This window comes from Thamnophis sirtalis, unplaced genomic scaffold (assembly GCF_051295495.1).
Source record: "Thamnophis sirtalis isolate CommonGarterSnake01/CBP01778 unplaced genomic scaffold, rThaSir2_p1.2 scaffold_4, whole genome shotgun sequence".
NCBI lineage: Eukaryota > Metazoa > Chordata > Lepidosauria > Squamata > Natricidae > Thamnophis > Thamnophis sirtalis.
Window position 1 is genome coordinate 2,029,944 of NW_028261384.1, and position 26,425 is coordinate 2,056,368.

The 26,425-nt window shown below is 49.7% G+C and overlaps 1 protein-coding gene and 1 long non-coding RNA gene across 2 annotated transcripts in view; both read right to left on the reverse strand.

Moving 5' to 3' along the window:
* The window catches only part of LOC106543914 (uncharacterized), a gene marked incomplete in the record, with an annotated part of 54,149 nt that overhangs the window by 11,920 nt on the left and 15,804 nt on the right, over positions 1–26,425 (reverse strand). The window contains 11 exon segments of the mRNA XM_087712222.1: positions 1,827–1,994; positions 2,684–2,986; positions 3,392–3,643; positions 5,075–5,242; positions 7,499–7,660; positions 7,734–7,895; positions 8,144–8,284; positions 10,493–10,645; positions 11,161–11,313; positions 13,054–13,189; positions 26,213–26,220. Of these exon segments, the coding sequence (XP_087568348.1) occupies positions 1,827–1,994; positions 2,684–2,986; positions 3,392–3,643; positions 5,075–5,242; positions 7,499–7,660; positions 7,734–7,895; positions 8,144–8,284; positions 10,493–10,645; positions 11,161–11,313; positions 13,054–13,189; positions 26,213–26,220 (1,806 nt within the window).
* Positions 14,649–18,026, reverse strand: LOC148045741 (uncharacterized). The gene is made up of 3 exons (XR_015696310.1): positions 17,867–18,026; positions 14,924–15,055; positions 14,649–14,763 (listed from the first exon to the last, which is right to left on the reverse strand). It is a non-coding gene; the product is annotated as an uncharacterized LOC148045741 (long non-coding RNA).

The following is a 26,425-nucleotide window of genomic DNA, read 5'->3' on the forward strand; positions in this document are numbered from 1 at the left end:
CTGGCGAGGGCTACTTCCGGTCCCCCCCTCTGGGCAAAGAAAGACACCATTCTGTGATTGGCTAAGGCAGTTTACAGTCCACTCCTCCCTTTGCCAAGTCCTCCCTACAAAACTCTGCCCAATATGGTGGCAGCACATTGGCACCCTCTCCCAATCCAAAGGGAAGCGGGATTTGAACTTGGGACCACAGCAGGTAGAGCTGGAAGGTGATCATCCCCGTCCTCTAATAGGAGCTCAGAGTTGAACTGGGGGGAGGGTCCCTGGGGGTCTCTGAGCTTGGTGGTTTCCTTGCAGACATTTCATCATTCAGCTAGGTAACATCATCAGTGCTAGTAGGGGGAGGGATTTGGGAGGTGGAGGTGGAAGAGGAGAGGAGGAGCAGGAGGGGGAGGAGGAGAAGGAGGAGGAGGAGGAGAAGGAGGGGGGAGGAGGAGAAGGAGGAGGAGGAGAAGGAGGAGGAGGAGGGGGGGAGAGGAGGAGGAGGGGGGGGAGAAGGAGAAGGAGGAGGAGAAAGAGGGGGGAGGAGGAGAAGGAGGAGGAGGAGGAGGGGGAGAGGAGGAGGAGGAGAAGGAGGAGGAGGAGGGGGGAGAGGAGGAGGAGGAGGAGGGGGGAGGAGGAGAAGGAGGAGGAGGAGGAGGAGAAGGAGGGGGGAGAGGAGGAGAAGGAGGGGGAGGAGGAGGAGGAGGAGGAGGGGGGAGAGGAGGAGGAGGAGGAGGAGGAGGAGGAGGAGGAGGAGGAAAGACTATGCGCTCCTTGGTGCTCTCTGAGCTTGGTAATTTCCTTGTGGACATTTCATCACCCAACTAGGTAACATCATCAGTGCTAGTAGGGGGAGGGATTTGGGAGGAGGAGGAGGAGGTGGTGGAGGTGGTGGTGGTGGAGGAGGAGGAGGTGGAGGAGGTGGAGGTGGTGGTGGTGGTGGTGGTGGTGGTGGTGGTGGTGGAGGAGGAGGAGGAGGAGGAGGGGGGGGAGAGGAGGAGGAGGGGGGGGAGAAGGAGAAGGAGGAGGAGAAAGAGGGGGAGGAGGAGAAGGAGGAGGAGGAGGAGGGGGAGAGGAGGAGGAGGAGAAGGAGGAGGAGGAGGGGGGGAGAGGAGGAGGAGGAGGAGGGGGGAGGAGGAGAAGGAGGAGGAGGAGGAGAAGGAGGGGGGAGGAGGAGAAGGAGGAGGAGGAGAAGGAGGAGGAGGAGGGGGGGAGAGGAGGAGGAGGGGGGGAGAAGGAGAAGGAGGAGGAGAAAGAGGGGGGAGGAGGAGAAGGAGGAGGAGGAGGAGGGGGAGAGGAGGAGGAGGAGAAGGAGGAGGAGGAGGGGGGAGAGGAGGAGGAGGAGGAGGGGGGAGGAGGAGAAGGAGGAGGAGGAGGAGGAGAAGGAGGGGGAGAGGAGGAGAAGGAGGGGGAGGAGGAGGAGGAGGAGGGGGGAGAGGAGGAGGAGGAGGAAAGACTATGCGCTCCTTGGTGCTCTCTGAGCTTGGTAATTTCCTTGTGGACATTTCATCACCCAACTAGGTAACATCATCAGTGCTAGTAGGGGGAGGGATTTGGGAGGAGGAGGAGGAGGAGGAGGAGGAGGAGGAGGTGGAGGAGGTGGTGGTGGAGGAGGAGGAGGTGGAGGAGGTGGAGGTGGTGGTGGTGGTGGTGGTGGTGGTGGTGGTGGTGGTGGTGGTGGTGGAGGAGGAGGAGGAGGAGGAGGAGGAGGAGGAGGAGGAGGAGGGGGAGGAGAAAAGACTATGCGCTCCTTGGTGCTCTCTGAGCTTGGTAGTTTCCCTGCAGACATTTCATAACCCAACCAAGTCACATCATCAGTCTCAGCTGAAGCTGCCTACCTTTGTCTCCAGGCTGTGGCCGGACCTGGACTTCTTCCTGACTCCAGTCCATGTTTCCTTCAGGTGTCCCATCCTGGGAATTGTGGCTTAGGGGGCTGGAACATGTTGGGGTCTGGTCTGGTGCTGTTTCTCTTGGGCTCTTCTGCCGCTCACAGGTGAAGACCTTGTTGGCAAGAACTGCGCCGAGAAGAAGGAACTCCAATGAAGAACATAGGGTACCACGGTTGGACACCCCAAGTCTCAGAGACGGTTCTTTACTCCAGAAATCCTCAGAGGTCACACCAATGGTGGCTATTTTAGGAGTAACCTAGGAAGGTTCTCCATCTACTCCTCTGATGGGTGGACGATATAAGTCACCACGATTGGCTTGGACTGACTTCTCCTGACCTGGTTTGATTCCCTTCCAGGCTGTGAGAGTCCTTGATCATGAGACATTCAATTAAGTTTCCTCCTGGAAACTTCCTCCTCCTTCCTCTACTTTAAGCCACCAGGGGTCCAAGAAGATATCAAGGAAGGAACATGAGGGCCCCCAATAGCCAACCAAGATCTCCCAAGCCCTGATAACCTGCTCCTTTCCCTGGAGGTTTTCAAGAAAAGATTGGCTGGTCAAACATCTGGAATGGAAGGAGGGCCTCCTGCTTTGGACAGGGAGTTGGTGTAGAAGACCTCCAAGATCCCTTCCTGCCCTAGGATTCTTTCATCCATACTTCGACTGCTGTGCAGAATGCTTCCTTCCTGATCTCACCCTTGGGGCCCTTGAGGTTCTCCAAAGAAATCTCCCCCTCCCAGCAAACCAGGATCCTCCCCCAAGATCCTGGTTTAAGTCCCCAAAGAGGCCAACTCATTGTCACCTCCATGTTACGTACGTGTGGAAGGTGGCCCATCTTCCCTTGCTTCAGATGCTCTGGACATCACATCCTGCGGAGCTGTGGAGCATCGTAGAGGGTGGATGGAGGGAAACATCTGCTTGACATCTGCAGTGTCCTTCGCGTCATTCTCCGGGTTGCCACAGAGAGAGGCAGAAGATGCTTCACCGCCCCCGTCGGCAAAGTTGGCCTCTCGTGTGTAAGGTAACTGCTCTTCCTCTTCTACAGGGAGTTGGGCGGGCGGACACTTCCTCTTACCCTCCAACATCACCTTCGGTCCTACAAGAACATCCCTCTCGGATCCTGGGAACAGGTATAGAAAGTCAAGAAAACTACGTTAACTAGAGGTGTCCAAGATGGGAAGATCTCGTGTCTCATATTCTGCTCTGGAATTGAGATCTTTGATTCAAGAGGTTCATCTAGACCAGGGTCCTCCACCACCACCACCACCACCCCAGCCACAACCCACTTACTGGGCCACACAAGCATTGGAGGTGCACACTCAAAGCTCCGATTGTGTGAGTGGTGGTTGTGCAAATAGAGCTGCACAGCCTCAAGTGCACGCCTGCCACCTCCGAGAAAAACCATCCCTTCTTTCTCCCTTCCCCTCTGCTGCCGCCACTGCTGGTCCACAAAACCAGAAGGGTCGAGGGACCATGGATCTGGTCAGCCTCTAATCCCACTCCTGTTAAACATTCTGAAGCCCACCTGGCAGCTGATGTCGACCTTGGCCCCCATCCCACCAGGTTGAACTTCCTGGGCTCTGCTGGTCCCTTTCGGTTTCACTGCAGCTGGAGGAGGAGGAAGAGGAGGAGGATGTGGAAGAGGAGAATGCGCTTGGTGGGTTGAGATAACTTGGCCGTTGTATTGGGATTTCCTTCAGGCAGTTCATCAGCCGGTGGAGGGGAGAATTTTCAGCAGCCACTTCCAAATCAGAGGCGCATGGTGGAGGGAGGCTCCCTGTGGGGAAAGAGAGAGAGGTGGACATACATTGGTTCTGAAAAGGAGGATGAAGCTGGGTGGCTTGGCTGCATATTGAACTGGGTCAAGCTGTGTCCTCTCCAAAATGTTGGTCTAATCTGACACAGTCCCACAATCACATCATAAAGAATCTCTATCTATCTATCTATCTATCTATCTATCTATCTATCTATCTATCTATCTATCTATCTATCTATCTATAAATATCTAAATATCTATCATCTATCTAAATATCTATCTATCTATCTATCTACCTACCTACCTACCTACTTACATCTATCTATCTATCTATCTATCTATCTCTAAATATCTAAATATCTATCATCTATCTAAATATCTATCTATCTATCTATCTATCTATCTATCTATCTATCATCTATCTATCTATCTATCTATCTTCCATCAATTGATCTCTATATTTATCTAGCTGATCAATCTATTCATCCATCCATTTATTGTATATCATCCATCTATTCATCAATCCATCCATTATATCTATCATCCATCAATCCATCATATTTATCAACCATCCATCATATCTAGTCATCAATTCATCCATCCATTGCATTTATCTTCCATCAATCTATTTACAATATCTATTTTTCAATCAATTTATCTATAGTATCTATTCGTCAATTCATCCATCCATTGTATCTATTCATCCATTCTTCCATCCATCATATCTATCATCCATCAACCCATCCATTGTATCTATTCGCCAATTCATCCATCCATCGCACTTATCTTCCATCAATCTATTTATAATATCCATTTTTGATCAATTTATCTATAGTATCTATTCGTCAACTCATCCATCCATCATCCATCCATTCTTCCAGCCATCATATTTATCATCCATCAACCCATCCATTGTATCTATTCATCCATTCCTCCATCCATCATATCTATCATCCATCAACCTATCCATTGTATCTATTCGCCAATTCATCCATCCATCGCACTTATCTTCCATCAATCTATTTATAGTATCTATTTTTGATCAATTTATCTATAGTATCTATTCGTCAACTCATCCATCCATCCATCATCCATCCATTCTTCCATCCATCATATTTATCATCCATCAACCCATCCATTGTATCTATTCGCCAATCCATCCATTGTATCTATCATCCATGGACTTCAACTCCCAGAATTCCGCAGCAGGGAATTCAGGGATTTATAGTTCACACATCTGAAGATAGTTAAGGCTGACAAATGCTGGTTTGTTGCACCACAAGAGCTGGGGGAAACCGCTTGAGGGCAGCCACAGAAGAATTCCATCTTCCTGCCCACATACCCAGCCTCGATTCTCTAGTCACCATAGAGGACTAGAATCTTGGTGATAACCATTAGGCCAAGCTCTCAATGACCTCCGGAACCAGATTTTCTCGCAGCTTCCCTCTTTACCTGCAGCCCAAGGCCTTGGTGAGTGAGCCTCCTCCATTCCTGGCCGCTTTGGAGTGCAGAAGGTACGCCCTGCAGGACTGGAGGCCACAAGGAAGTCTCTGCTGGGGGCAATCTCTTTCAGGCAATTTTCCAGGCCCTGAAGTGGTGGGACCCTCGGGGGGCTTCCTCCTGTTTGCAAAAGGCGAGTTGCTGCTACCACTGGAAGCACACGGTTCACACACACACCCCAGCATTCCCTTTTGTGGGGCATCCTCGTCCTATGATGGGTGGCTTAGCAACTGTTCCAAGTTATGACAACCCCCCCCCCCAAAAGGGTTTGTTAGATGATACATAGATGACAGAGAGAGAGAGGATGCTGATGAAAGAGAGGAAGAATGGAGAGAGAGAGATGACAAGTAGATAGATATAGAGATGACAGAGAAAGATGAGAAAGAGTGAGAGATAGATGGATGGACAGATAGAGAGAAAGACAAAGAGATGAGAAATGAAAGAGAGATATGATGGGTGGATGGATAGATTAGATAGATGATAGACACACACACACACACAGATGAGAGAGAGAGAGAGATAAGATAGATGAGATAGAGATGAGATAGATAGATGAGATAGAGATTAGATAGATAGATAGATAGATAGATAGATAGATAGATAGATAGATAGATAGATAGATAGATAGATAGATAAGAGAGAGAGAGATAAAATGATAGATGAGATTGAAATTAGATAGGTAGGTAGGTAGGTAGGTAGGTAGGTAGGTAGGTAGGTAGGTAGGTAGGTAGATAGATAGATAGATGGATGATAGATAGATAGATAGATAGATAGATAGATAGATAGATAGATAGATAGATAGATAGATAGATAGATAGATAGAGAGATAAGAGAGAGAGAGAGATAAAATAAGATAGATGAGATTGAGATTAGATAGGTAGGTAGGTAGGTAGGTAGGTAGGTAGGTAGGTAGGTAGGTAGGTAGGTAGATAGATAGATAGATAGATAGATAGATAGATAGATAGATAGATAGATAGATAGATAGATAGATAGATAGATAGATAGATAGATAGATAGATATGGATGGACGGACGGACGGACGGACGGAGGTTGATAGGTAGGTAGGTTAGATGATAGATAGATAGATAGATAGATAGATAGATAGATAGATAGATAGATAGATAGATAGATAGATAGATAGATAGATAGATGAGATAGATGAGATAGATAGATAGATAGATAGATAGATAGATAGATAGATAGATAGCTAGATAGATAATGATGATGATGATGATAGATAGATAGATAGATAGATAGATAGATAGATAGATAGATAGATAGATAGATAGATAGATAGATATGGATGGACGGACAGTTAGAGGTTGATAGGTAGGTAGGTAGGTTAGATGATTGATAGATAGATAGATAGATAGATAGATAGATAGATAGATAGATAGATAGATAGATAGATAGATAGATAGATAGATAGATAGATAGATATAGATAGATAGAGACAGACAGACAGACAGACAGACAGACATAGATATGAGAGAGAGAGAGGGAGGGAGGGAGGGAGGGAGGGAGAGAGAGAGAGAGAGAGAGAGAGAGAGAGAGAGATAAATGAGATAGATGGATGGATGGATGGATGGATGGATGGATGGATGGATGGATGGATGGATGGATGGATGGATGGATGGATGGATAGGCAGGCAGGCAGGCAGGCAGGCAGGCAGGCAGGCAGGCAGGCAGGCAGGCAGGCAGGCAGGCAGGCAGGCAGGCAGGCAGATACAGCTGCCAGTTTGAACCGGTTCACCCAAACCGGTAGTTCCAAGCACTGGTTGGCCTCACCCACCCACTGTGACATTATCCGGTCCTTGATATCTCACTTTCCACCCCGCAGCCAAGGTGATTTGTGGGTATCTACAAAGCCTTGTTTTAGGTGTTGCAGGCAAGTGTGAAAGGTGCGTGCGTGTAGCGCCCATATGTGAAGCATGCGTGTGTGGGTCTCACATTTTCAGCGAACTGGTTGTTAAAGTATGTGCATCCTACCTCTGGATGGATGGTTGGTTGGATGGATGGATGGATGGATGGATAGATCAATGATTGACAGATAGATAGATAGATAGATAGATAGATAGATAGATAGATAGATAGATAGATAGATAGATAGATAGATAGATATCGAATTGATAGAGAGAGATTTTAGAAAGAGGGAGAGATAATGATAGACAGAGATGATGGATGGATGGACAGACAAGAAGGATTGTGGGTGAGCTCAACTGGATCCTTCCTTCACCACCACCCATAGACACTGTGGTGACAGAACTGAGAACAGGTCACCTCAGCGGAACATTCCCAGAAGATTGAACTTCCTCCCCCTTTCCCCACCATCAAAGCATCCCACTGGAGAGTGTGGGGCATGGAGCTACCTCTCACCTCCCTCCCTCCTGGCCCATGGCGCTGGCTCTGGTGTCCACTGGCGGAGTCTGTCCGGTGAGCTATGGATGGAGGAAGTGACGGCCGGGGACCATCGCTGGTTCTGGATGTCCTTCAAGCACTTCTCCAGGCCTTGCAAGGGGTTGCTGCTCTGACTGAGTCCTACAGAGTTGAGGGTCCTTAGGTCAGCATTGCAACCGGGAACCCACCAGACCTGAGTCCCCAACCCTCTCACCTTCCTCTCTCCTTGCCCGCTGCGTTGGCCCCGACGTCCATCTTTGGAGACCATTTGGAGAGCTGCTGAGGGCCGGTGAAGAAGCCTGGCTGGGGGAACTCAATGGGGTCTCCTTGAACCCCTTCCCGAGGTTTTGCAAAGGACTCTGGGCTTGGCCGAGCTCTGTAGAAAACAGGTAGGTAAACAGGTCAAGCTACCATGGCCAAGACCAGCAGTGAAAGCCTACCACAGTGGTTGATCATGAAGACTCTTGAGTTGGCTGCCAACTTCCCTCGCTGTCATCCCTGCTTGAGATCCCAACCACAACCCTTGGCCCACAGAGATGTTCTGCCGAGAGATGAACACCAAGATGTCCCGGCTCTTGAAGGATCAGAGTCTACCTTACTACCCTAGGTCAAGAAGGATCTCACCATCTTCCTTCCTCCTCCATCTGGCAGGTTCTGGAGTCCACCAGGGAAGACAATCCGGGGAGCTGCTGATAGATGAATTGACAGCAGGGGACGTGGGCTGGACGTAGGCACTTGGAGGACGCTCCTTCATGATTCCAAGATCTGTGAGGAACGGTAGAGGAACATCAGCAGAAGACCCACTGAAAGAGAACTGGGGCCAGTGAGGTTGGAATCCAGTCTCAAGGAAAGAACTTCCTTGGGTGACGTCTGGGCAATCAACCTAGTCTACCTCAGAGGGTTGCTGTTGTAGGGGAAACTGCCAATGGGATAATTGCTCCTGGAGTAAAGGTAAGCTAGACTTCCAGCAGACCAACTGAACATACTCAGTGAGCAAGTCTTAAGAACAAGGTTGTCCTTCGAAGATGTGAAACAACCAGGGGTGGGATTCAGCCGGTTCGGACCGGTTCGTGAGAACTGGATGTTAATTTTAATCTTATTCGCTGAACCAGTAGTTGGCAATGACTGGCTGACCATGCCCACCCCTCTCCATCCCTCCCAGGAGTCTCCACGTGACCCATTTTGGGTGCGAGGTAAGTGCAGGGCCTGTGTGGAGGCTCTAGGGGGGTGGAAAACGGGCCTAGCAAAAGTACCAGAAATCTGGAAACGGGCCTGTTTCTGGCTTCTGAAGGGCTTCCAGAGCCCAGGGGAGGCCTTTTCCACCCTCCTGGAGGCTCAAGGAAAGCGTCCGGAGCCCCGGGAGGGTACAAAACAAGCCTACCGGAAGTATCAGAAGTCCAAAAACGGGCCTATTCCCAGTCTCCATAGGGCCTCCGGAGCCCGGGGGAGGCAGTTTTTGCCCTGCCGGAGACTTGGAAAACCTCCAGAGCCTGGGGAGGATAAAAACAGGCCTACCGGAACTAGCAGGAGGGCAAAAACACACCCCCGGGGGGCATTTTCATCCTCCTGGAGGCTCGAGGAAAGCTCCAAAGGGAGGGAAGTTTGAAGTTTGAAGTTTTATTTTACTTATATGCCGCCCTATTCCCTATAGGGACTCAGGGCGGCGAACAACTCAAACGGGAAAGGGAACATACTAGTACAAAACAGGCATTTAATATAACCAACAACCACACCTGTCGAGAGGGGAAGGGAGCTCATCAACATCCTCCCCTGCCACAGTGCAGGAGGCCAAGTAGGCCACGCCCCAGCATGTCCATTTCCACCCAGCAACCGGGCAGAGAACCAGATGCTAAATTTTTTGAATCCCACTGCTGGAACCAACCCTGATGCCGTTTTCTCCTAGGACCAAGGATTCATTGTGGGATATGTGTGCTGGCGGAGGACCAATCACCAGGAGTCAGTGAGTTCTAGTCCCGCCTCAGGCATGGAAGCCAGTTGGGTGACTTTGGAGCAGGCAGTTTCTCTCTCAGCTCAACCCAGCTCACAGGGTGGAAAAAATAGGAGGTGGAAAAGATATTAAGGATGTTCACCACCTCGAGGGATCAATACAATTAATAAAGCGGGGATATAAATGACAGAGGGGGGAGGGAAAGAGAGAGAGAGATCAGAGAAAGATAATGGATAGAGATGGATGGATGGATGGATGGATGGATGGATGGATGGATGGATGGATGGATGGATGGATGGATGGATGGATGGATAGATAGATAGATAGATAGATAGATAGATAGATAGATAGATAGATAGATAGATAGATAGATAGATAGATAGATGTAGGTAGGTAGGTAGGTAGGTAGGTAGGTAGGTAGGTAGGTAGGTAGATAGATGATAGATAGATAGATAGATAGATAGATAGATAGATAGATAGATAGATAGATAGAAGATAGGTAGGTAGGTAGGTAGGTAGGTAGGTAGGTAGGTAGGTAGGTAGGTAGGCAGGCAGGCAGGCAGGCAAGCAGAATAGAGAGATGGATGGATGGAGAGAGAGAGATTATAGATAGATGAAAGACAGAAGAGAGAGAGAATGATAGATAAGAGAGAAATGATAGATAGATAGATAGATAGATAGATAGATAGATAGATAGATAGATAGATGATAGATAGATAGATAGATAGATAGATAGATAGATAGATAGATAGATGATAGATAGATAGATAGATAGATAGATAGATAGATAGATAGATAGATAGATAGATAGATAGATAGATAGATATTAGATGAAAGAGAGGGAGGGAGGGAGGGAGGGAGGGAGAGAGAGAGAGAGAGAGAGAGAGAGAGACAGAGACAGAGAGAGACAGAGAGAGACAGAGAGAGACAGAGAGAGAGAGAGAGAGAGAATGGATAGATGATAGATAAAAACAGCGCATTGAACAAGCTGGATCTTCAAGGCTTCTCCTGTTAATGGAACTTACCTTCCTGCCCGATCATCGTCTCCACTTTCCGCCCTGCCGGCTGTCTCTCATGGTGCCCGTTGGCATATCCCTGGGGTGGCAAGGACTGCTGGGCTGGCTTTTCCCCGAGACCAGCTTCTGATCCTTGGGGAGGACAATTATCGGATGGAGGGCCTGGCAAGAGACAAGGAAAGGAGGAAGAGGCAGGCAGGCCCTGGGATTAGGGGTTGCCCTCCATGTCGAAGGGACCAGGGTTTCTTTCAAGCTCTGGTTGAAGATGCTGCTCCTAAGATTGCTTAAGGGACCCTCCCCACTCAACCCGGGCTCTCGGGAGCTTCCGTGTCTCTCTTTGGGAACCAAAGATTAAACCAACTGGTTTACAGATCAGCAACTGCCTGTATGATGGGATGAAGTCAGAATACAACATCTGGGGAAGAGTGAGATGCATGGCTGGGGATGAAATTTGGAAATGCGGGACCGAGTGGACCTCCTGATCTATGCTCTACCTAGCTGGGAGTTCCCCAACCTTGATGAATTGAAGGCGAGTGGACTTCAACTCCCAGAATTCTCATCAATGGCAGTGGAATTCTGGGAGCTGAAGTCCACCTTCCTGGAAACTGCCACGATTGGAGAACCCTTCCTTCATTATCTGGTTGAGGCTCACCACCTTCTTCCAACCCCTGGCCTACCGAAGCGTCCTCGTCTTCCTCCTCTTCGTCTCTCTTTCTCCCCAATTGCTCCTCGTTTCCCCGGCAAGATTTGTGGGGGCGGTGGTCTCGGCATGGGGATGTCCTTCAGGCAGTTGAGCAAGCCATGGAGAGGACTGGTGGCGGGGCTCCACTCTAAAAGAAAGAGAAGGAGAAGAGTAAGGAGGAAGGGGGAAGGAGAAGAGAGGAAAGAGGAAAGAGGAGGAGATGGAGGAGGAACTCAAGGTAGATCTCCAAACACCTTGGCATCATTATCCTCAGACAACCATGCTTGGAACCTGTCCTTCAGGGATGGGAATGAGAGAAGCTCTCCCTTTGTCCTTCACTATGGACACATAGGCTGGGCAGGGACCTCTGGACCAACTCTTTCCTTCCTTCTCCAACATCTTACCTGGGTTTGGACTTTCTTTCCTTTCAGGACTTCCTAGGATTGAAACTCCCACCACTTCCTGCTTCTTCTCTGAGCCACCTATGTGAGGTCTCCCACTTCCTGCTGAAGTGTCTCTGCCTATCCCTTTGACCCCCAAAATGCCCTCTACCTAATTCAGCCCTCCCCAGGTCAACTTTGACTTCTTCTTCAACCTCCCAGGTCAACCTTGACCTCTTCACCTCCCCAGATCAACTCTGACTTCTTTTTCATCCCCTTCCCCAGGTCAACCTTGACATCTTTTTCATCTCCCCAGGTCAACTTTGACTCTTCTTCACTTACTCAGATCAACTTCTTCTTCATCTCCCCAGATCAACCTTGACTACTTCTTCATCTCCCCAGGTCAACTCTGGCTTTTTTTTATCCTCCACCGCAAGTCAACCCTGACTTCTTCTTCACCTCCCCAGGTCAACCTTGACTTCTTCACCTCCCCAGGTCAACTCTGACTTCTTTTTCATCCCCTTCCCCAGGTCAACCTTGACATCTTTTTCATCTCCCCAGGTCAACTTTGACTCTTCTTCACTTACTCAGATCAACTTCTTCTTCATCTCCCCAGATCAACCTTGACTACTTCTTCATCTCCCCAGGTCAACTCTGGCTTTTTTTATCCTCCACCGCAAGTCAACCCTGACTTCTTCTTCACCTCCCCAGGTCAACCTGACTTCTTCACCTCCCCAGGTCAACTCTGACTTCTTTTTCATCCCCTTCCCCAGGTCAACCTTGACATCTTTTTCATCTCCCCAGGTTTTCTTCACTTACTCGGATCAACTTCTTCTTCATCTCCTCAGCTCAACCTTGACTTCTTTTTTATCCCCCGCCCCATGTCAACCTTGACTTCTTCTTCCCCTCCCCAGGTCAACTCTGACTTTTTTTACCCCCCACCACAGGTGAACCATGACTTCTTCTTCTTCACCTCCCAGGTCAACCTTGACTTCTTCATCTCTCCAGGTCAACTCTGACTTCTTATTCATCCCCTCCCCAGCTCAACCTTGACTTCTTCTTCATCTCCCCAGCTCAACCTTGACTTCTTCTTCACCTCCCCAGGTCAACTCTAACCCTTCTTCACTTACTCAGGTCAACTTTAACTTCTTCATCTCTCCAGCTCAACCTTGACATCTTCTTCATCTCCCCAGGTCAGCCCTGATGTCTTAACCCTCACCCTTCCCGGTCAACTCTGACTCTTCTTGACCCCCGCAGGTCAACTCTGACTCTTCTTCACTTACTCAGGGCAATTCTAATTTCTTCTTCATCTCCCCAGCTCAACCTTGACTTCCTCTTCATCTCCCCCCCCCCCGTCCTCAACCTCAACTTCTTCATCTTCCCAGGTAAACCTTGTCCACAATCACTCAAACACGGAAAACAAAATGTGGGGTAGAGACGACAGCCTTCCCACCTGCCAGAGGTGCGTCCCCCCCCACTGACTCTGCCCTAAACGGTCTTTGCCTTACCAGCTGAATACGGGACCCATAGTCCCAGCTTGGACCTGGGTGACAAACTGGTCCTTGGATGGCCAAAGTGGTGGTAACTCTTCTCTTCCAAGTTCATCTCCATGGCCTCGTAGAGGGTGTTCTTCCTCGGATTTAACTGGGAGGGGAGTACAATGAAGGCATCTCTACTGCAAGGACTTGGAGGGGGTGGGAAAGGCTGCTTCCATGCCCCTCCCTCCAGTTTCCCCCCCAAAAAAAAAACCTCTCCCCAAAGCCCTCCACGTCCATCCACAGATGGGGAGGGAGTGACGCCAGGAGAAGGGGGACCGAGAAACAGACTGTATGATGACCACATTTCAAAACAAAATGGGCTTTGAGCCAACTGGCTGGGAAAGATGGGCTTTGTATTCCAAGATATTGAAAGGATGCTGAGTGAAGGAAGGTTGATCTTGACTGCTGTCAAGATGGGACCAAAACATTTCCAGTCCTGCCTGAAACAATCTGGCATTTGCCTGCGAATAGCTCTCTTCCCTTCCCTTCTCATCCTTTCTTCTCTTTTCTTCCCTTTCCTTCTTACAGTGCTCTTCCCCCTTGTCTTCCCTTCTTCTTTCCTACCTTCTTCTATCTCTTCTTTTTCTTTCTCCTTCCTTCTTCCCCATCTCTCCTTTCTTTCTTCCTTCCTTTCTTCCTTCCTTTCCCCTTCCCTTTTCTGTCCTTCCATCGATCCTTCCTTCCTTCCCCTTCCTTCCCTTTTCTACTATCCTTCTTGCCATTCCCTTAATCCTTTCTCTCCTGTTTCCTTCCTCCTTTCTTCCTTCTGCTATCTCTGCTTCCTTCCTTCCTTCTCTTCTTCCTTCTCCCTCTCTACCTTTTTCCCCTTCTTTATCTATTTTTCCTTCTTTCTTTCCTTTCTCTCTCTCCCCCTTTCTTATTTTTTATTTCCTTCTTTCTCCCTTTCCTTCCTTTCCCCCTCCCCCTTTTCTTTTTCTTTTTTATCTTTCCTTTATTTCTTTCTTCTCTCTCCCCCTTTTCATACTTTTTTCTTTCCTTTTCTCCCTTTTCTTTCCTTCCTTCCTTTCCCCCTCTTCCTTTTATTTCCTTTATGTCTTTCTTTCCTTCCTCTTTCCTCTTCTTACTTTTTTCTCTCCTTCATTTCTCTCCTCTGCCTTGCCTTCCCACTATTTGTCCCTTTTCTATAGAACCGAGGTGGCGCAGTGGTTAAATGCAGGCTACTTCAGCTGACTGCAGTTCTGCAGTTCGGCTGTTCAAATCTCACCGGCTCAGGGTTGACTCAGCCTTCCATCCTTCCGAGGTGGGTAAAATGAGGACCCGGATTGTTGTTGGGGGTGATATGCTGACTCTGTAAACCACTTAGAGTGGGCTGAAAGCCCTATGAAGTGGTATATAAGTCTAACTGCTATTGCTATTGCTATTCTTTTTCTTTCCTTTATCTTTCCTTTCTCCTTCTTTCTCTCCCCCCCCCTTTTCTTACCCTTCTTTCTTTCCTTCTTTCTCTCTGCCCCCCCTTCCTTTCCACCCATCTCTCCTTCTCCCAATGTTTCAGGCCACCCATGAAATTCAACCCCAAAACCAGACCTGGAAGTTTACCACAAACAGCCGAGATGCCGGATGAGTCTTGGGCTTTCTCCGGACTTTCACGGACAATCACTAAGGAGAGGCCTCCTGGCAGGTCCTGGTGTGGGCAGCTGCTGGTCTCCTGCTCCGTTTTGACTGCAGAGACCCACAAACGCTGCCCTTAATCCCGGCTTTGCCAGAGACAGGGACAGAAAGAAAAACCCCTTCCCCACCAAAGCCCCCTCCCCTTGGCAGCCAGGAAACTGCACCCAGTGGGATGGGATCTGTGGTCGGCAGCCACTGGCAAGTCACATACCTGCCAGAAAGTTGTCTTTCTCTTTTCCACCTGTCTGGCTCCCTTTGGCCTGGGAGATGGTTGCCACAGAAGACCCAGATACTTCTCTGGGGTTGCAGGCCCCCAGCTCCTCTCCGGAAGCTTCCACCTTAACTGCAGGCAGGATCGATAGGTAGGAATTAAAATTTAGATACACGGGGATAAAACCCCGGCTGAGAAACCCCGATGCCTTAATTCTAACAGTGTGTCAGGCCTGCAATCCATCTTTTCTTCTCGACTTCAGGCCTGTCACACTTTCCACCATTCATTTTCTATTGTGGGAAAATGGAGAGGGAGGGATTGTACGGGATTGGGTGATGTGCAGCCATAACAACGTTCTTTCTAGAGAGCCAAGGTCATCTTTTGTCTTTTCACCTCTGCACCTGGCTGGAACTGGATGGGTGGAAGCTGCCAGTGTGTGGCAGTGGGAGATTGGACCATGGGATGGACTTGTGGGTGTGGGGGGCAGGATCTTGAACTTTCAACTGGGTGGGGAAAAACCGGGAAGCTTTCACAGATTCGGGTTTTCCCAGATGTGCCAACGTGGCTCTCTTAATTAAATTGGGACTTTGAGCAATACTTTGCTTCAGACTCTGATTTACTTTTGGACGCTATTTGGAACCCTTCCCACATGTGGGAAAGTTGAAAAGAGTTTTGGTGGGCATGAAATCATTTTACAATTGAATCATCATCATCATCATCATCATCTTTTAATGACCCCATAATCCCTTGTAGGGTGGAGTCTGGGCAACTGAATGGAGCTAGTGGAATATTAAATGGCCGGATGCCCTTCCCTGTCGCCAATGCGGAGTTTTATTCAGCAGATACATTCTCATTGTGCCCAGACAAAGAAATATCTGCCTCTACATGGGATAGAGCAGTGTTTCTCAACCTTGGTGACTTTAAGTCCTGTGGACTTCAACTCCCAGAATCCCCCAGCCAGCACAGCTGGCTGTGGAATTCTGGAAGTTGAAGTCCACAGGACTTAAAGTCGCCAAGGTTGAGAAACACTGGGATAGAGCTCACAGCTTCCTGATTGTGAGGTGAGAGCGCCACCTGTAGGCCACTGCACCACTCTTTATCATTTTATAATTGCTTAACAACAACATATTCACACACATTTCTAAAACGGGCTGGTGCCTCAACAATTCTAAGACAGCCTACACCTTCTGCGTGCCCATGGGAAAAAGTCCAAAAATGCAGGCAGCACTCGACATACGACCACAATTGAGCCCAACATTTCTGTCACTAAAGTGAAACATGTTTTGAGAGAACGTTGCCCCAGTTGAAAAACTTTCTTGCCAGGGTTGATTAAGTGAATTACATCAGTGGATTTAGTTAGGAAACTGGTTGTTTAAGGGAATCTCGTTTCCCCACTGATTTTGCTTGTCGGAAGGTCGCAAATGGGAACCACGTGACCCTGGGACACTGCAACCGTCATAAGGATGAATCAATTGCCGAGGATATGAGGTTATGGGGGAATACTGCAATGGTCATAAGTGTGAAAAATCCTGTTATTCTGAGGAGGGGGAGGAGAGGGAGGAGGAGAGAAGGGTCGCCCGCTTGAGCAGGAGGTTGGACTAGAAGACCTCCAAGGTCCCTTCCAACTCCACTACTCTGTTATTCTGTCATTCGGTTATTATTATTCTGTTAATTCTCTTACAAGAATATTTTGTCACTCTTCTGTTATTCTGTTATTCAGCTATTCAGTTATTCTGTTATTCTGTGCATGACTGCATCATTTTCCCTCCAGAAATTTATAAATACGAATACATCCTTTTGTCTGTAGGAGTCCGCGTTACTATTTTCTGGAGCAAAATTCCTGCAATGCAGACCGGAAATAAAAACCAGAGCAGTGAGTCTTAATTACAGGTACTCCCTGACTTACAACGGTTCATTTAGTGACAGTTCAAAGTTACAGCAGCACTGAAAAAAAGACACCGACGACCCTCTTTCACACTTAACCACCGTTGCAGCGTTCCGAGTGGCCACGCGATCCAAATTCAGATGCTTGGCAAATGACTCATATTTACGACGGTCACGCTGATCCCCTTTTGCAACCTTCAGGCAAGTAAAGTCAAGGGGGAAACTGGATTCACTTAACAACCAGGTTACCGACGTCATCCCTGCAGGGAATTCGCTTAGCCACCGTGGCGAGAAAGGTCGTAAAATGGACATTTCGGGCTCAGTTGTGGTCATAAGTCAAGGATCACCTTATTCATTTTGTGGGGGGCTGTGCTTAGTCCCAGAAGAGAAGGTTTGAGGTGAAATTTCCGGGTAAATTTCATTTCATTTATTGAATTTCTAGGCCGCCCAATCCCGAAGGACTCCGGGCGGCTTACAGAAATGAAAAATATTAAAAAAGAATTAAAACAATAAGACGCAACAAAGTTAAGAAGTTAAGAAGAAGCACAACATACACCCAATCAGAGGGGGGGGGCTGGACTTCAATCAAGAGGTCAACAGCCCCAGGCCTGCCGGAAAAGCCAGGTTTTAATAGCTTTGCGGAAGGCCATGAGAGTGGGTAGGGCCCGGATCTCTGGGGGTAGCTCATTCCATAGGGCCAGAGCAGCAACAGAGAATGCCCTACTCCTAGGCGTCGCCAGCCGGCATTGTCCCGTTGAAGGCACCCGGAGAAGGCCCATCCTGTGCGATCTTAATGGTCTAAGGGAGGTGTGCGGCAGAAGACGGTCTCGCAGGTATCAGGGTCCTAGGCCATGTAGGGCTTTACAGGTGATAACCAGCACCTTGAATCATGCTCGGAGACCAATGGGAAGCCAGTGCAGCTCGTGGAGGATAGGTGTAATATGGGTGTACCTTGGTGCACCCAATATTGCTCGCGCGGCTGCATTCTGGACTAATTGTAGTCTCCGAACACTTTTCAGGGGCAGCGCCAAGTAGACCGCCATGAAAATCAAGATTTACCTTGGATGGGCAATGACTCACTCCTGCCTCCCCACCGCCCAAATCTGGGGGGCAGTGGCTGGCTCCCTATGGAAGCCTTGAGGGGAGTTTGGGGGCCACGGCTGGACTGCAAGGTAACCAGATCCTTCAGGCACTTCAGCAACCCCTGAAGTGGAGGCTTCTCTTCTGACGCTCCTGCTACAAGAGAGGGAGAGGCTGATGGGATTCATAAATAAATAACATTATAGCAATAGCAGTAGCAGTTAGACTTATATACCGCTTCATAGGGCTTCCAGCCCTCTCTAAGCGGTTTACAGAGTCAGCATATCGCCCCCAACAACAATCCGGGGCCTCATTTCACCCACCTCGGAAGGATGGAAGGCTGAGTCAACCCTGAGCCGGTGAGATTTGAACCGCCGAACTGCAGATAACAGTCAGCTGAAGTGGCCTGCAGTGCTGCACCCCTAACCACTGCGCCACCTTGCCGCTTATAAGACTCATTATAAGTGACAGATGAGAGAATAGAGAGGAAACTCATCCAAATTTGCCTATGGCACTAAAATGGCAAGAACGGTTGACGACCCAGAAAACCAGCTTGGGATCCCCAAAGATCTGGTTAGACGTAAACAATGGGGCCGTATCCAACAGCAGGACAGGTGACGTGGGTTTTATCCCACCGAGTTTCAGCAACCGCAATTGTATCATCTCTGGAAACAAATAAAGGGATAACTAGCAGCCAGAATGGGTTTGTGAAAAACAGGCCATGGCAAACCAGTCTTATTTCATTCTTTGACCCAGTGACTAAATTAGTAGAGCAGCAGAACGCCACGGAGGTAGCATAGTTAGACTTCAGTAAGGCATTCAACAGACCACAACCTACTTCTTGGGAAACTGGGGAAATGTAGGATAAACAGCATCACCACTAGGTGGCGTAACTGGCGGTTACTCAACAAGTAGTCCTCAATTGTACTATGTCTACAACAGTGTTTCTCAACCTTGGCGACTTTAAGTCCTGTGGACTTCAACTCCCAGAATCCCCCAGCCAGCATAGCTGGCTGGGGGATTCTGGGAGTTGAAGTCCACAGGACTTAAAGTCGCCAAGGTTGAGAAACACTGGCCTACAAGGAGGGAAGCAAGCAGTGGGCTTCCACAAGATTCTCCCTTAGGCCCAGGACTCTTCAATACCTTCATCAATGACTTAGATGAGGGAAGAGAAGGGAAACTCATTCAAATTTGCAGATGACATTAAAATGGCAAGAACAGCCAACACTCCAGAAGACAAACTCGGGATCCCCAAAAGATCTGGACGGATGTGAACAATGGGCCGTATCCAACAACAGGACATTTAATGGGGGGGGTTTCATCCCACCGAGTCCCGGGAATTGCAACTATATCCTATCTAAAAATAAATACAGTTATAATTAGAAGGCAGCAGCAGGAGTTCTCGGTTTAGAACAAGTCCCGGGGGAGGCCTCCAAGGCCCCACCCGACTCTGTTATTCTGTTATAATTCCTTTCTCCCTCTCCAAGCTTCCAAATGACAAACCTGGCCCCAACTTTGGAGACGCCTTGCGAGAACTTTTCGGAGGTTCCTTCTCAGCGATGGCCTCAGGCGTGGTCTTTCCATCCTCGGACTGGCCGTCAGCCTCAGAGATGCTTCGCGAAGGGCCCTGTGGTGTGGGCTGTTTTGCCCCTCCATCCCCCCAGGAATGGTGTTGGCCCAGACAGCCGGAATCTGCAGAAGAGCCTTTGCAACAAAGGAGATGGTTAGGATGGGGTAGGGTAGGGTATGGTAGAGTAGGACAGGACAGAACAGAACAGGACAAAAACAAGGATAGGGTAGGAGAGTATGGAAGAGGAGAGGAGGCGAGGACAGGAGAATAGGATAGGACAGAACCGGAAAGAACAAAAATGATACAGCACAAAAGGATAGGATAGGATAGGATAGGATAGGATAGGAGAGGAGAGGAGAGGAGAGGAGAGGAGAGGAGAGGAGAGGAGAGGAGAGGAGAAGAGAATAGGACAAGAAGAATGGGGTAGGATGGAACAGAACAAAAAGGATAGAGTAGGATGGGAGGGGAGGAGATAGAAGAATAGGACAGGACAGGACAGGACATAATAGAACAGAAGGATGGGATAGAAGAGGAGCGGAGCGGAGAGGAGAGGAGAGGGGAGAGGAGAAGAGCAGGGAAGGGAAGAGAAGAGAACAGGACAAAAAGAAGGATGGGGTAGGATGGAACAGAACAAAAAGGACAAGGTAGGATGGGAGGGGATGGAAGAATAGGACAGGACAGGACAGAATAGAACAGAAGGATGGGATAGGAGAGGAGAGAAGAGAAGAACAGGACAAAAAGAAGGATAGGGTAGGATGAGAGGGGAGGGCATGGAAGAATAAGACAGGACAGGACAGAACAGAACAGAAGAATGGAATAGGATAGGTGAGGAGAGGACAGGACAAGACAGGATAAAATAAAACAAAACAAAACAAAACAGATGTTTTCAGTTTGAACCGTCACTAAACATACTGTTGTGAGGGTAAAGATGAGTGTATCGTTTTCTCCGTTGTTTTCTGGAGGGGATTCCTCCAGCAGAGTGCACCGTTAACAAAATAAACCCTGCCATCAGCCTTGATTTTTGCTATTTCAGTCCTGAATTCGAATCCACATCTCTCCAAGTTTTAGGCGACAGGGGGCGCCTTTGTGGTCGCCCCGTTGTCTCTGCAAGGAGATTTTTCATGAGTTTTCATCCCACTTTTGCAGCGGGAAGGATATCAGATGAGTGGGAAGGGCCGGGCGAAAAAGACAAGGGGCCCCCGAAGACCCTCCCTCAAACCCACCATCAGCATCCAGCCTCAGGTGGTCCATTGCTGGGCTGTCCTTCCGCTCCGTTGAGAGATGAGGAGGTCGAAGTCCTTCTTCGGAGTTCAGCTGCCCTTCGGCCGGGTTCTCCTTGGTCGACAGCTCTGCGTCGGTCGCTATTTCTGCATCAACGGGAAGGAAGGCAAAACTAGACTCAACATCATGCGTAGCATTAGTACGGGCAGTCCTCGACTTACAATGGTTTGTTTAGTGACCGTTCAAAGTTGCAACGGCGCTGAAAAACGAAACGTTAGGACCGGTTTGGTTTTTTTCAGATTACTTCGCTTCAGAATCAAGTTGCTGGTCCCTATTGCGGTTGCAGGACCAGAAGCAACGGAGGTCAACTCATCAAGGAGAGATTCAGTCTAGAACGAAGGAGAAATATCCTGACGATGAGAACAATTAACCAGTGGAACTGTTTGCCACCAGAAGTCCTGGGTGTCCATTACTGGAGCTTTTTAGAAAGGGACTGGGCAGCTACTTGTCTGAAATGGTATAGGCCGTGGTGGGATTTCAACCAGTTCACACCACTTTGGCTGAACTGGTTGTTAAATTGCCGGCTGGCCCCGCCCCTCCCTGTCCTTCCCCACCCCTCCCATTCCAGGAGTCCTCCTGCGCCCTATTTTGGCTCCCAGGTAAGTCCCAGGTACTAGGCCAAAAACGGAGCCCAGGGGACAGTGCCCCCCCACCCCCTGCAGCCCATTTTTGCTCCCGGGGGGGGCGTGTGCAGAAGGTCGAGTGCTGCCTGTCACTCACCCACCATGGCCACGCCCATCCAGCCAGTCATTAGGGCAGAGAACCGTTTGTTAAATTATTCGAATCCCACCACTGGGAATAGGGTCTCCTACTTGAACAGGTGGGTTGGACTAGAAGACCTCCAAGGTCCCTTCCAATGCTGTTATTCTGTATTCCGGACAGTGAGAACAATTCACCAGTGGAATCAACTTCCCTCCAGAAGGTGTGGATGCTCCATCACTGGAGGCCTTTGAGAAAAAACTAGGCTGCCACTTGACAGTGATGTGGGGGTCCTGCTTAGGCAGAAGGTTGGACTAGAAGACCTCTAAGGTCCCTTCCCGTGCTGTTATTCTTTTAATCCCAGACAAATTAATCAGTGGAAAGGCTTTTCGTTTGAAGTTGTGTGGCTACTCCAACACTGGAGCTCTTAAAAGGTGAGATTGGACAGCCATTTGTCTGAAAGGGTATAGATTAGATTAGATTAGATTGCTTTTATTTATAGGCCGCCCTTTTCCCTGAGGGGACTCAGGGCGGCTTACAACCTATAGGGAGGGGATACACGTAATGACATATACAGACAATACATAATTAAAAATAGAAGCAACATTCATTCATCATTCGGGTGGGGACGGATCCCAATCTTTAACCCCAGGCCTGGCGGGATAGCCAGATTTTAAGGGCTGTGTGGAAGGTCTGGAGGGTGGTGAGGGTACGAATCTCCACGGGGAGGTCGTTCCAAAGGGTCGGAGCTGCTACTGAAAAGGCTCTCCTCCGCGTAGTTGCCAGTCGGCACTGACTGGCGGATGGAACTCGGAGGAGGCCTAATCTATGCGATCTAATCGGTCGTGAGGAGGTAATTGGCAGGAGGCGGTCTGTCAAGTACCCAGATCCACTACCATGAAGGGCTTTATGGGTGGTAAGTAGCACCTTGAAGCGCACCCGGAGATCAACAGGTAGCCAGCACAGCTCGCGGAGGATAGGTGTTATGTGGGCGAATCGAGGAGCACCCACAATCACTCGCGCGGCCGCATTCTGGACTAGCTGAAGTTGCCGGATGCTCTTCAAGGGCAGCCCCATGTAGAGCACGTTGCAGTATTCCAGCCTAGAGGTCACAAGGGCACGAGTGACTGTTGTGAGAGCCTCCCTATTCAGGTAGGGTCGCAACTGGCGCACCAGGCGAACCTGGGCAAATGCCCCCCTGGTCACAGCCGACAGATGGTGATCGAAGGTCAGCTGTGGGTCCAGGAGGACTCCCAAGTTGCGAACCCTGTCTGAGGGGTATAACATTTGGCCCCCCAGCCTGAGTGATGGAACACTAGCCAAATTATTGGGAGGGAAACACAACAGCCACTCGGTCTTATCCGGGTTGAGTACAAGCTTGTTAGTCCTCATCCAGTCCCTAACGGCTTCAAGACCCTGGTTCATCACGTCCACCGCTTCATTGAGTTGGCACGGGGCGGACAAATACAACTGCGTATCGTCCGCGTATTGGTGGTATCTTATCCCGTGCCTCCGATTGATCTCGCCCAGCGGTTTCATGTAGATGTTAAATAGTAGGGGGGACAGGACCGACCCCTGCGGCACCCCATATGTTAGGGGCCTAGGGGTCGATCTCTGCCCCCCAATCAACACCGACTGCAACCTGTCCGAGAGGCAGGAGGAGAACCACTGCAAAACAGTGCCTCCCACCCCCACCTCCCGCAGTCATCGCAGAAGGATACCATGGTCGATGGTATCGAAAGCCGCCAAGAGGTCAAGGAGAACCAAGATGGAGGCATGGCCTCCATCCCTGGCTCTCCAGAGATCATCGGTCAATGCGACCAAAGCGGTTTCTGTGCTGTAACCAGGCCTGAAGCCGGACTGGAAGGGGTCAAGGTAACTTGCTTCCTCCAAGGACCGCTGAAGCTGGGGGGCCACCACCTTCTCAACAACCTTCCCAACAAAGGGGAGGTTGGAGACTGGACGATAATTGTTGAGAACGGCTGGATCCAAAGATGGTTTCTTCAGGAGGGGTCTCACCACTGCCGCTTTAAGTGCGGAGGGGAAGAGCCCCTCCCGAAGGGAGGCGGTGACAACCGCCTGGATCCAGCCCTGTGTCACCTCTCCGCTGTTGGCAACCAGCCAGGGGGGACACGGGTCCAGTACACAGGTGGAGGCACTCACAGCCCTCATGGCCTTGTCCACGTCCCCAGGGGCAACATCCTGAAACTCAACCCAGCAATGGTCTGTCGAATTATCCTCTTGTGCCTCGGCTGGATCTGCAGGGGTGGAGTCCAAATCCGACCGAAACCGAGCAACTTTGTCCGCTAAGAACTGGACATAATCTTCAGCCCTACCCTGCAAGGGGTCCCCCCGTATCCCTCCTATTTAGGAGGGAACGGGTTATCCTGAACAGGGCGGCTGGACAGGACTCAGCGGACGCAACCAAGGTGGCAATATACAATCTTTTTGTTGTCCTAAGAGCCCTGATGTATTCCTTGGTGCAAGTTGTTAAGATTGCTCGGTTCGATTCGGATTTATCGGACCTCCATAGGTGCTCTAGGCGTCTCCTCTGGCGTTTCATCTCCCGGAGTTCCTCGGTAAACCAAGGAGGCCTCCGGGATCCACCACCTCGGAGCGGCCGTAGTGGCGCAATCCGGTCAAGGGACTCCGATGCTGCCGAGTGCCAGGCAGCAACCAGAGTCTCCACCGGACTGTGGGCGAGAGTATCGGGAATAACCCCAAGCTCCGTCTGGAACCTCAAGGGGTCCATAAGTCGCCTGGGGCGGAACCACCTGGTCGGTTCCTCCTCCCTACAGTGGGGGTTTGGTCTCCGGAAGTCAAGCCTCAGTAGGCAGTGGTCTGACCACGACAGGGGTATGATCTCATTACCCCTCAGACCAAGATCACAAGTCCACTGCTCCGAGAGGAATACGAGGTCGAGCATGTGACCCGCTGAGTGGGTTGGGCCCCGAATTACCTGGGTCAAGCCCATGGCTGTCATGGAAGCCATGAACTCCTGCGCCCCATCAGAGTGTTCACCGAGCGAAGGCAAATTGAAATCCCCCAGGACCATAAGTCTGGGGAACTCAATTGCTAGCTCGGCTACCGACTCGAGGAGCAAGGGGAGGGCTGCTGCAACGCTGTTGGGAGGCAGGTACGTTAACAGCAAACCCACTTGACCCTTGAGGTCCAACTTCACCAGCAGGGACTCACACCCGGCAAGCTCCAGAGCAGGGATCCTACGAGGTGCTAAAGACTCTCGGATAACAATAGCCACACCCCCACCCCTTCTCTGGACTCTCGGCTGATGCAGCACCTGAAATCCTTCTGGGCACATCTCTACTAGGGGGACTCCTCCCTCCGGGCCCAGCCAGGTTTCAGTAATACATGCCAGGTCTGCCCTCTCGTCTAAAATTAAGTCCTGGACAAGGGGAGCTTTGTGAACTACAGACCTGGCATTTAGCGACAACAGCCGGAGACCAGGGTCCCAATTACTCGCGCCATCTGGCCTCGGAGTGGAACTCATAGGGCCGGAAGGAGGGATCTCTGTGACGTAGTGAACCCTCCTTCCCCGGTAATGGCCAGCCCTAAAGTCCCCGCCATATCTGCCCCTCCCCGTTACGACCGTAATGTTCCGGCCCACTCCCGTGTCTCTGGTCCCCTCAACCACCCCCATGGCCCCCGCATTCCCCGACAGGCCCTCTGAATCATACATACCCATTTACTCACTCAGACAATCCCCACGTAATAATTAAAACAAATAAAAATACAGCAGCAATAAGATACTAAAAGTGGGCCATTCATTCCATCACAGACAAATCCCATGCACTCACCATACCAGTTAAAAAGTTAAAAATTGCGCGGTTAGAGTGTCCTTGGGCGCCAAATCAAAAGGCGGTTAAAGGGGCTGCCAAAGGTGTTAAGTCCGGGCTGCCAAAGATGTGGAAAAAGGCAGAGTCTGAGTGGCTGGGATAGTGTCGCTGGGACAGCAAGAGGTAGTACTGATTGAACGGGTACAGTTTGATTGCACATGTAGAAGCTCAAGATCGCAGTTGCAGGCAGGATGGATAGGTGCCAATTAAAAAGATGGTAGAAGTAACAAACCAGCAAAAAAGATGGAAAAGGCACCAATAGTGACCACTGGGGGGAGCCTAAGTTCCACACACGTTGCCTCTCTGGGGTAATGGCGTCTAAAGTAAGATGGTCCCATCTAACGCAGCATTCCAGAGGTGGTAATAATAGTAGGTGGCACTGGCCACAGTAAAAGGTCTATCGTTGGATTCTTAGGGTCACAGTCCAAGCAGTCCGAACAGGCAAACAATAAAGCAACATTGAGCCCCTCAAAAGCAGCGGCAAGGTGGAGAGAGGCCGCTGCACCAGGGGAGAAAGGGGGGAGTCAGCAAAGCTGCAGTGGGGGTAGGAAACCAGTCCCCCAATCCAAATAGACATTTCTCCTGGCCACCCAAATTAATCTCTTGCAGTTTTTAGTAAGCCCAGTCCAGCAGGGGAAAGAGTCTAATAAACAGGGTTCAGGAAAGAACGAGGGCAAGAGTAGAGTCTCCTGGTGGAGCAAGGGGTTGGACTAGATGACCTACAAGGTCCCTTCCAATTCTGTAATCCAATAGCCAGAGATACACGCACACACCCATTTGTCAGCCTGTTTTCATTGAGGCTAAAATTTCTGTAGCTAAGTTTCTGCATCTATGAAACAAGATTGATTTTTTTCCCCGCTCTTATACTCATGTGAAATAGGGTGGTATCTATAACTCGTGCAGAGGTAGTCTTCAACTTACAACCACGACTGGGCCACAAAAATTCAGGTTGCAAAGTGAAAAATTCAAGTGATTTTTGCCTCGCGTTACGACTTATCTTGATTAACAATGGTTAATCAAATCAATGCAGTTGTTAAAAGAGTAACATGGGCGTTCAGTGAATCTGCTGACTTTGTTGGTTCAGATGGTCACAAAAACAGGATCAAGTGACCCCGGGGCACTGCGACCGTCATA